Source organism: Chiroxiphia lanceolata, chromosome 14 (assembly GCF_009829145.1).
Source record: "Chiroxiphia lanceolata isolate bChiLan1 chromosome 14, bChiLan1.pri, whole genome shotgun sequence".
Classification (NCBI taxonomy): domain Eukaryota; kingdom Metazoa; phylum Chordata; class Aves; order Passeriformes; family Pipridae; genus Chiroxiphia; species Chiroxiphia lanceolata.
In genome coordinates this window covers 20,177,037-20,187,464 of record NC_045650.1, presented here as the reverse complement: position 1 = coordinate 20,187,464, position 10,428 = coordinate 20,177,037, and the positions used below count along the sequence as shown (strand labels likewise).

At 58.0% G+C, this 10,428-nt stretch overlaps 1 protein-coding gene across 1 annotated transcript in view; it reads left to right on the top strand.

Moving 5' to 3' along the window:
- The first annotated feature begins 8,606 nt into the window (after positions 1 to 8,606).
- The window catches only part of STARD8 (StAR related lipid transfer domain containing 8), a 45,510-nt gene continuing 43,688 nt past the window's right edge, over positions 8,607 to 10,428 (top strand). Inside the window, exon 1 of the mRNA XM_032702091.1 lies at positions 8,607 to 8,731. Within this exon, the coding sequence (XP_032557982.1) occupies positions 8,687 to 8,731 (45 nt within the window). The 5' untranslated portion in view covers positions 8,607 to 8,686. The remainder of the gene's footprint in view (positions 8,732 to 10,428) is intronic.

The following is a 10,428-nucleotide window of genomic DNA, read 5'->3' as shown; positions in this document are numbered from 1 at the left end:
GTTCTTCCCCCGCCTTGGTTTCCGGCTCCATCGGGGTTGCTCCGGGATGCACAGCCGGGGTTTTCGGGTCCCGCAGCCAGGACAGGGCTTGCGGGCAGCCACGAGAGGTGAGCTGAGTGTTGCCAGCCTCGGCCCCTGCTGCGGGTTCTCTGCCTGCTCGGTGAGTTACCAGTTCGAGGCAAGAAGATACTTTCATTCAACAGGGGGCATTTTTTTTTTTAAAAAAAGGCAATTTACTGGGCTGGAAATGCAACTCTTCCACTCAAAAGAGCTGTTTCCGGATGCAGCTCCATGGTTTGTAGTTACACTTTATTTGGATAAAGCTTGGATTTAGCATTTTTTTCCCCCAAGCTAATTTTTTAAGGCAAATATACTGTGTGCTGGATTGTAACTTAGGGTAAATGAATGGGACAGGTAACAGTGGAAGGAAGGACTTTCCCAGTAAAATCAGGGAGCAACTCATCCAGTGAAGCTGTTGACTGACCCCTGGCACAGTGAACCCGTGAGCCCCGACCTTTGGCTTTCCTGGCAGGATCGATGGCATGGCTGTGGGAGCTGCAAGTCAGGCTGGAGGCTGCTGAGTCTCCACATCGCAGGTACTCGGCACAGGGGTGGCAGGCAGTGAGGGGTGGGACGGGCATGGTGTGCCCAGCACGGGGGGTCCTCAGTGCAGACACGGGGAGAGCAGCACTGGGGGCAGGTGGGACAGGGAGCCCAACACCCGGGGCTGCTGCTGGCACAGACTGAGGGTCACTGTGTTGCTCTGCTGTCAGGGGGCAATCAATGCTTGTGCTGCAGGGGAGGGGTCCCTAAGAGAGAGAAGTGCAAGCTTGCTGTAGATTTGTTCCCAGCCATGGCTGGAACAGAAAACAATAAGGGCACTTCCTGATGCAGGTTCGCTGTTTCCACCCCTGTTACTCTTCCTGACCCTTGTCCCTCTGTCCACGTTTAAGGGAAGGGAACAAAGTGTTGTTTGGGGTGTCACGGCCTCCCCGTGCCTGGTACCTCGGCACATCTGCATTCTAAGCCCTCTGTGGCTCAGAAGCTGCTGTTTGAGCTGTGGATGGAGGTGAGGGAGCATCAGTGGGAGCCTTGGGCACAGCAAGGCACAGCGGGAGGGCTCCTGCCACACAGTGCTCCATTGTCCCTGTGGGGTGGCAGTGGGGGATGAGCTGCCCCAGTGCTGCCATGCCCAGGGTGGGAGCAGATGGAGGGATCCCCTGTCTTGGCTGAACTCCTCCTGCCTGTGGAGAAGGCTCGGCCCCAGCTCCTCCCAAGGGTCCAGGGGCAGCATCTCCTGCCCTGAGACACACCTCAGACAGCACCTGGCTAAAATCCATGCACATGAGCCCCCTCCAAACCCCTCCTCTTCCCCTAGTGCTGCACTGCTGGCAGTGAAAAGAGCACAATGTGAAGCATGAGATCCTCTGAAGGGCTAAAAGGAGTTTGGTATTTTAAAATGAAGAATACAAACCCAGCTGAGCCTGTGCTGTGAGTCCACATGTTCCAGTGAGGAGAGCATGGACATTCCTCGAATAAGGGCCATTACATCCCTTTCTAATCAAATGGGATGGAAAGGAAAATGAGAAAAGCAAACTAAATGTCATCTCCTGGGTGGTTCTTGCTAAGAAGTTATGGGTTTGCGTTGCCAGCTTTGCCAGCGGTGGGGGTTCCGTCCATGGACAATGGACACAAGGAGTGCTGAGCACCAAGAACAGCCACTGGTGTCTCCAGGCCAGTGGGGTGAGCTCCTGACCCTGCACTTTTCCTCATCAGCTGAAGATGAGGAAGGTGAGGCAGGTGTCTGTGGCTTCTTCTGTCCAAGGAGCAGCGAGTGCAGTCCTGAGGATGAACCTGACTCTGCGTTGATCCATGACAACTCTGCGCCCTTCCTGTGGGGATCTTTTTCCCGGAGAACTGGAAGGCACTGGCCAAGATTTTTCAGCCTCACAGAGAGTCCTGCAGGGCACGGCGAGGATGCTACAGGCAAGAATAAACTTTTCAGCAGCAGTGAATTGTTGGCCTTTGATGAACATTCCCAGACAAAGCCTGGGCACGTGCTCGGGAATGGCAAAACAGATCCAGAGGGGCTGCTCAGGGCAGACCTGGAGAGAGACCACAACACCCTGGACTGGGATGAAGATGAGGTTAATGACGAGGTTAATGACGAGGTTAATGCCTCCTCGCTGTCCCCGGGGGAGCTGGTAAGTGCCTCTCTCAGTGACTGTGTGTGCCTGTTACCTGCGCCCCACTCCCTGCTCCCTTCAGGTGCCTGGCTGGTCCTGATGCTCTGGCAGACACCGGCTGCTCTATCTTCTCTTTACCCTAAACTCCTGCTTCACCCTCAAGACCTCTGTCCTTGTTATTTGGTTGTGGAGAACTCCGGGCTCTGCCGTGCCCACATGTGGGGGCTGATGGAGCCTTCGGAGCAGCCCCATCCCTGCAACCGTTCTCCTGGTGCTTCCCCCATCCCTATGCCTGTTCTCCTGCTTCCCACATCCCCATTGTTGCAAGGCAGAGCCTGATGAGCTCATTGATTTCTACAAGAAAAAGACAGAGGGTAAATTTTACAGCTCAGGAAGAACTGCTGGATTTCACTGGGATTGTGTTTTCTGGTTCTTTTCAAGTCTTTTCCTGGTGTTTTGTGTTGCTGTCGCAGGCTCATAAACAGAATGTGCAATTATTTATCCCAGGCACTGATTTAAAACCTTCCTCTCCCTGTAACTCAGCCCTCCCTTAGCAAAACCCACAGGGCTGAGAGCTGGGATGGGGCTGCTGCCTCTTCTTTCTCAGGGTTTTGGAATTCTGCCCAGCAGCAGAGGCAGATGTCCAACACAGCACAGCCCAGCACGTGGTGTGGGGACACCAGTCTGCACCCCACCTGCAGCCAGGATCTGTTCCAGTAAAACCTCTTCTACCTCTTGGTTCCCTTTGGAGCACGGAAGCATGTGGCTCCTGCTCAGCCCCTGGCACAGGGCTGGCAGCACGATCCCTCCCCAGGACAAGCCTGGCAGCCCCTGCAGCCGTGGGGGGCGAAAAGAATTCGCTGTCACATAATGAGTCTTTGTGTGTGTGAGGGTTGGCAGAAAGGGTTTTCTGAAGCTTTTTTCTTGGAGCTTTCTTGGCACCCCCAGAGAAGGCTGGGAGTGGCACATGGCTCCTGTCCAGCCCTGGAAATGCCCTGGAGTGTAGTGCCAAGGGGCACGGGATGGGCATGGGATGGGCACTTGTTGTCCCCAAGCGTGAAGTGTCTCTCCTTGTCTGTGCAGTCAGTGGCTGAAGGAAAGGGCATCCTTGGGCAGGGGTTTTGACTGAACAGGTGCCAAGAGAAGCTGTGCCCGCTGCTGGTTTGTTTTCAGTGTCTGCTGCCACCTGCTCTGTGCCCACTGGACCCGTCTGCCCATGCCCTGAGCCCCCTCAGCTTTGGGGTGCTCTGCTCTCGGGGTGCCCACAAGATCAGCCTGGCCCTGGTGGGGTTTCAGCAACCCTGGGCTCTTGAGGATGAGCCAGGAGGGTGTCCTGGCCCCCGGCTCTGTGCTGTGGTGGTCTGTGCCTGAGCACGGAGGTGCCAGTGTGTTATGGTTGTGTGTGTCTGTACACGCGTGTGCAGGAGCACACATGTACTGTCAGCCCTCCCCTGTCGCTCCCGGGCGTTTGGCCATGGGAGCCTCCTGCTCCTGCTAATAATAAGAACTGCTGCAATTCCTTGGGCTGTTCTGGCGCCTGCCTTGGGGGCAGAGGATTAATGTCCCAGCCGGGCTCCAGCAGCTCAGTGCTATTCCCAGGGGAAGGAAATATGCCTGGTGAGTGATCTGCTTATGCCCCCTTTTATACTTAAAAATGCAGCCTGATTTATATTTCTTTTTCTCTTCAACATGCTTGAGTGAGAACTGGAGCACAGCAGCAGGTTTTTGCTGGAATTCTGTCCTGTGTGGGAGCCTCTGTAGACGCTCACAGATATTTACTCTTGGATGCTTGCTTATTATTACCAGAGTTAAAATCAGATGGACATATGGGTCTCAAAAACCCCCAATTTCTTTCCCTATCACTTGAGTCTATTTATAATTTGTGTAATTTGTCTATAGGATCTCAAAAATGTCACCCTATCAGTTATGCTCTTTTAAATGCGTTTAAATAGCTCTTCCCCCATACTAAGCACATCCCCAGGGCTCTGTTGAACACTCCAAGCTTTCCAGCTCACAGCTTTGAGCTTACAGACCTGTGGAAGTCTCAGGGAATGAGGGCAGGAGCCCCCCCAGCTGGCACAGCAGAAATTCTCCAAAACTGTCAACTGATTTTTTTCGGTGATGTTGTCTCTTGCTCAGTAAAACTGAGGTGTTCAGCCAGTCTATGAGGACTAGTCAGCTGAAAAGTTTGTTTGGCTTTTGTGTGTGTGCTAAATCAATCTGTGTTTGTAAATTCTCTCACTGGTGTTTGCAAACTGGAGCATCCTGTGAGGGAAAAGCACAGACCCAGCCTGTGCCAGGACCCCCCACAGGACAGGGAGTGTAGGGGGCTTTTTACAGCCCTGGATGACACACCAGGAGCCCTCAGGTTGTTTCTGGAAGCCCAGTGGACATCTGGGCTAAGGAAAAGTGTCACTGGTATTGGAGGGCAAAGCATCAGCAGGACACAAGTGCCACCAGTGCTGGGAGAGGCAACATCCTGCTGCGCTGCCTCAGCCCTCTGGAAGGGCCGTGCTGAGGGAATGCCGTGGGACCGACTGGCTGCTTCAGAGCTGTGGGATGGAGGGGTTGATGCCTTTGCCCCAGAAGGCCCTTCTGGGTGCTGCCCAGCTCTCAGGAGTGCTCTCCTGCTCATCCGAGCGCTTCTTCTGCCGCAGGAGCCGGCACGTGGGGATTAAGTAATTGCCTAATTGCCCATCCCGGAGGGAAGCTTTCCCGCAGCGCTGCGTCTTGCAGTGCAGCCTGAGGCCCGCGGGCATCCCAACAGCATCCCACCCCCTCCCTCCAGGCAGCGTCCATCCCAGTGCACCCCACCTGTTTGCTGTTGGAGATTGGAGCGTTACTTTGGGGTTATTTTAAATGAGGAATGTTTTAAGGGAGAAGCAGTGGTGGCAGGCAGGGAGCTCACTAGCGGTATGGGGTGGCTGTGGGACAATGGGAGCTGGGCAATGTCTTCTGCTGTCCTTTGGCATTCATGTCTCTCGGCTGGCTTCTTGTGCTCTGGCCGCGGCGGTGCCTCTCCAGTGCAGGGACCCCGCAGAGACCTTTGGCCTCTCGGGCTGGAGCCCAGTGCCGAGGTGTGAGCAGGGACCCGAGCCCCGGCCCTGGGCTGCACTGGGGCTCCGGGGGCTTCCGTGTGCTGGACTTTCCCGGGCAGAGCCCCGCAGCCCCTTGCCCGGGGGCACATCGGGGGGGTTCAGCCCTGTCCTTGTTCTCTCCGCCTCCCCGGTGCCGCTCCCCTGGGCAGCAGGTTTCTCGCGTTCTCCCCCGTCCCTCCACCGCCCTCGTGGTGTCACAGCCCCAGCACTGCCAGCCCCCGCCCTGCGCCAGTCGGGAGAAGAAAAGGGTCCCTGTTCCCGCTATGCTAATGGGGAAACGCCGGCTCCGCGGGAGCTGCGCCCTTCCCGACCTCGGGAAATGCCTGCGCACAGCGGAGAGTGGAAAATCCCCGCGTGCCCACGGCCGGGGGGCTGCCGGGGGTCCCCCGCTCACACCCCTGCAGCACCCCTCGGGTCCAGCCTGGGATCAGCCCCCGGGAGCGGTGCCAGCGGCGGGTTCTGTGGCCGACGGGGACACTGCCCGGCCGGCCTCTGTCACTGATACTGTGCAACAGCCGGGAGAGCAGTAGCTCATCGCTGGACAGGAATAGCTCCGGCCGTGGGGACATGGGATCCTCCAGGGAATGATCTGATGTGGGGGGAGGCTGTACCTGTCCTCCAAAATACCATCTCTGTCCCGTGACTTTCAGAGAACGTGAGATGTGTGTGGCAGTGCTGGGGCTGCTCGGTGGCATCCTGGTGTCCGTCCCAGCTCCGGGCATTGGGGGCAGCTGATGGCATTCACCACATGGGAAGCTCTTAGTGAGTGTGTACAGGGGGGGAGTTTTCCTTAGAAATCAACCTTTTAAAATTAATTCAAGTTTAAAATGGGTTCTCACACAGGTCTGAGGGTGATGTACACACAGGCATATAGATACATACATAGACTGAGTGGACACTGCTTTTGCTTTTCCTGTAGCTGGCTGTGGAGTGGGTACATTAGGAATTTTGGGAAGAGCCAAATGCAGCAGTGGGGTCTGTGTCCCGGCACCACTTGGCAGAAATACCCATTTGCTGTGCACAGTTCCTGCCACTTCCCAATGGATCCAGTCCCCTGCCAAGGATAGTGTCCTGGCACAATAAGGAAGGATCCAAGATGTAACATTACTGGAATGCTTTTGGGATGACTGGGTAGGAAGAGGCTACTCAAGTATGCAGAAGCCGCTGTGGTTTGTCTCCCAGGCCTGGGAAGGAGACAGACTGCTTCTATTTGTGCTAACTTGGCTTTTTTGGCTTTTGGAGGAAGTGGGAGAAGGACCCGCCACCACCAGGGTGAGCGGTGACATGGGGGCTGTCGGGGGGCAGGGGGGCTGGCAGGGGCACTTCTCTGGGTCCTGGTGGGGTCATGGTTGAAACTGTGGGGCTGCCCCCCTGTCTGTAAGGGCTTGTCTGGTTTAGGCAGGACAGAGCCACCTCCACCAGCCTGTCCTGATGACTTTGTGGATGGATGGATGGATGGATGGATGGATGGATGGACGGATGTCTCTCTTGCTACCCCATGTGCTGCCTGTGCTCTCTGGAGCAGGCAGGTGCCCATCCTGCCTGCCAAGCAGAGCACAGTGCTGACAGGTGAGCCCCTGATAGGAAGAGGAGCCCAGTGCCACCCTCCCTGTAGGGACAGTCCCTCCTGTAAGAGGTGCCTTCAGCCCCAGCACAGGCCCAAATGCTCTGCTCTGGGGCCAAAACCTGCAGAAGCATTGAACAGCCTCCTAGGGCTGCCCCGAAAGACAATGGTGGAGCCTTTCCCAGGATCATGGTGGCAGTGCCCTTCCATGTCCTGGCCGCAGTGGTGGCCCCTGCAAACTCAGCCCTCTGGCAGCAGTGCCTGGTGAGATGTGTGGGGATGTCTGGCAGTGGGCATGGAAAGGTGACCCTGGTGGGACACGTGCCATAGAGGTGAGACTGCCTTCCCAGCCCTGGGCTTTGAAAGGAAGAGAAAAGGGACTGATAATACAAAGCTTGCACTGTGCTTCAGTGCCCCCGGCCCCGCTGAGCTGGCCCAGGAACACCAGTGACACGGGGGACAGGGTGAGGAGCTGCAGCTGGTGCCAAGCCTGGGAGTGGTGCCAGAGCCCACTGAGGAATGAGTGAGGGGAGATGGAAGGAGGCAGCTGGAGCCAGTGCTGGGACTTTTCTGCCTATGACCTGCTGCCAGGGCCACGGCAGAGCTGTACTGGTGCCATGGCAGAGCTGTGCTGGGGCCATGGCAGAGCTGTGATGGGGCCATGGCAGAGCTGTGCTGGGGCCATGGCAGAGCTGTGATGGGGCCATGGCAGAGCTGTGCCCGCCTGCAGGGAGTTGCATGGGCGCAAGGCTGGGCATGGGCAGCACCGTCCCTGCAGCATGTGGAGCTGACCCCAGCCTGTGCAGTGGGCAGGAGCAATGCCACGGGCGAGCCCGATGCCAGTGCAGTGTGGGTGGCACCCACCGAGGGTCCTGTGGGAGCAGGGCTGAGCCTGGGCATCGCCTGGGCATCGCTGGAGACGCTTGCCCTTGCTTATTCCGAGCTGTGCCTGCGAGAGGAATCCTGGGGCTGTGAGCGGAGGGCTGGCACAAATGCTCGTGAAGGGACCTTTAATTGTGGCCTTTGTGAACAAATGATGTTTGTGGAAGGCAGATAAGGAGCTGTGAATAGCTGGAGTGAATGGCTCAGTCATATTTGATGGCCGGGGGTGGTTTTCCCTGTGTTGTTCCCTCTGCTGGGGTCTCTCCTGCAGGCTGGTCCTGCGTGCCCTTGCTCTGTGCTGAGGGTGCTCGCCGTGCTCGGCAGTGAGCCTGGGTGCCCATGGTGGGCCTGGCTGCCAGCTGTGGCCAAGGGGAGCCTGGCTGCCTCCTGTGCCCGCAGTGGGGCCAGCAGCACCTGAGCATGCGGGAAGCCGTGGCGGGGGCATCCAGGGATGACACCATGGCTGGGTATCCCTTGTCCCTCGAAGGGGAGAGCACCGGGAGCTGCCAGTCAGCTTGGGCAGCACTGGAGTGACAACCTGAACCGTCCGTTTTTCAGCGTCCTACGTGTGCCTTTGACAGCTCCAAGTGCCTTTCTCCCATTCCAGAGTGTCTCTCTCCCCTCGCCCCTTCACGCTGCCTGGGAATGGGAGCAGGCGGTGCGTTCCAGGCAGGAAGGAAAGCCTGGAGCTGTTTAAAACTCGCAATCTTCAGGGAATTTCAATCGCGTCCAAGCCTGTTCACAACCAACTGAATAACGGTGCAGGGTTTGAATGCTGGCCCGCCTCCGCCGCTGCCTCCTCCTCCTCCCTCCGCCCGCCGGCCGCTCCTGCCCGCACTGGGCTCTGCCCGGCTCCGCTGCCGCGGGCGCTGCCATGGGGGTGCCGGGGGGGGCCCTCCCCGCCGGGGGCAGCGCCGCGCTCTAGGGGGGCTCTGCCGGCCCTTCGCCCGCCCATCATGCCATTGCTGGATTTTTTCTGGTCTTGCTTCAAAAGAGCCAAGGTAAGGGACCGCTGCTTGGTGGTGTCCGCCGCTGGCACCCTCCAGTTTCAGGAGAAGCCTCTGGAAGGGACGACGGGGACGCGTCCCCGGCGGCGCTCGGTTTGCTCACGGTGTCAGCGTCTGCTCTGGGGGGTGTCGTGCCCGTGCCCCACGTGCACGTGAGAGGTTAATTTTGGCTGGGCCGCATGTGGGTGTGCTGGTCCCTGTCCCTGTGCTCGCCCGCTGCCCGTCACTGGGTCACCGTCACTGGGTCACCACGTCCCGCACCAGCAGCCCCGGGTGGGCAGGGGCTGTGCCCGGTGAGAGCGGCGGTGGGCTCGGGGGCTGCGTGTGTCTGGGTGTGCTTTTGGCCCTCCGAGGTGGTCCTGCCATGCTTGGGTGGTGTGGCTGGGCTGGGACACCCCTTGGAACCCAGAGGCTCGGGTTGCTCCCGTTGTGGGAGCACGGCTGCCTTGGCCGACCCGCAGGGCCAGGGTGGCTGTGAGCGACATGACAAAGGAGCAGCGAGGCCGGGGGCCCCCAGTTTTTAATTTCCTGCAGCAGCGGCTCTCGTGGCATCTGGGATTTTTCATTGGGCTTTAATTCGTCATCTGTCGCCTTAATAAAGAGCAAATCTCCCTGCCTGCCTCTGATCACTGTATTGGTTTATTGTGTCCCAGCCCACGCAGTGTGGTGGGAGGTGAGCTGGGAAGATCGTAGAAATATGGTTAGTGTGGATTTTGGGAGCTTCAGATTGGGAAAAGCATAAAATCCCTCTACAGACAGAGCTGTACACCAGGCTGTGCTGGGTGAGTGGATCTGCTGCGGTGAAATGGATGTGGAATGCACACTGTCCCCCGGGCTTTCAGGGCAATGCTTAAAATAGTTGAGTCTAAAAATGACATTTGTGAAATTCATTAGTAATATTAGTGGCTGTCTTGTCCCTGCTGTCTCCAGAGAGCTCAGCTGTCCTCGTTAACCCTGCTTGTCCCTGCGTGCTGCGTGTTGGCATTGCCATCGTACTCGTGGTGGCACAGAGACGGACACTGGCTCCTGCATCCGCCTTGCCCAGCTGCAGATCCCAAGGCCTCCAGCCCAGCCCATGCTGGCTCCGGTGCCTGGGGGCTTCAGTGATGTTGGAAGCAGCCAGTAGACCACTGGATTCAGCGTGTCACCTCAGCCCGATGTGGGGTCTGGTGGCCCCGCTGGCCAGGGCACCACCTTCCTGGGTGCCTTGGTGCACACTGATGGCCTTGTGTGGGGTTGAGGCTTCTGCTTCAGTCTGGCCCCTCTCCCTCCGTGCTGGTGTTGCTCAGCTGCTCTGCTCACCACGAACAGCCGAGGAATTTCTTGAAGAGAGAGAAACGTGCTGGGCTCTGTGGAATTAAAGCTTTCCAGGTTAAATGAGGTGGAGCTGTGGCTGGCGGAAGATTTCATGGGAAAAGGAAGGTGTGGGAACAGCCTGGGCAATGCCAAAGGAGCTGGAGGAGTGCAGTGCCCACCCCCATTGACGTGGGCTCTCTGTGAGGTCGCAGCGATGTCTCCGGCCCCGCTGATGGCACCTCTTGGGCAGGCACTGCTGAGGGAAGCCCGGCAGCAGGGACACGGTTAAACCCATCTCTCCTGGGTCATTCCCAGCCCTGCTGCCCCGGCAGGAAGAGGGGTCCCGGGGGTCCGTGGGAAAGGCCGGCTCAGCAGCGCTCTGCATTCCTGCAGGG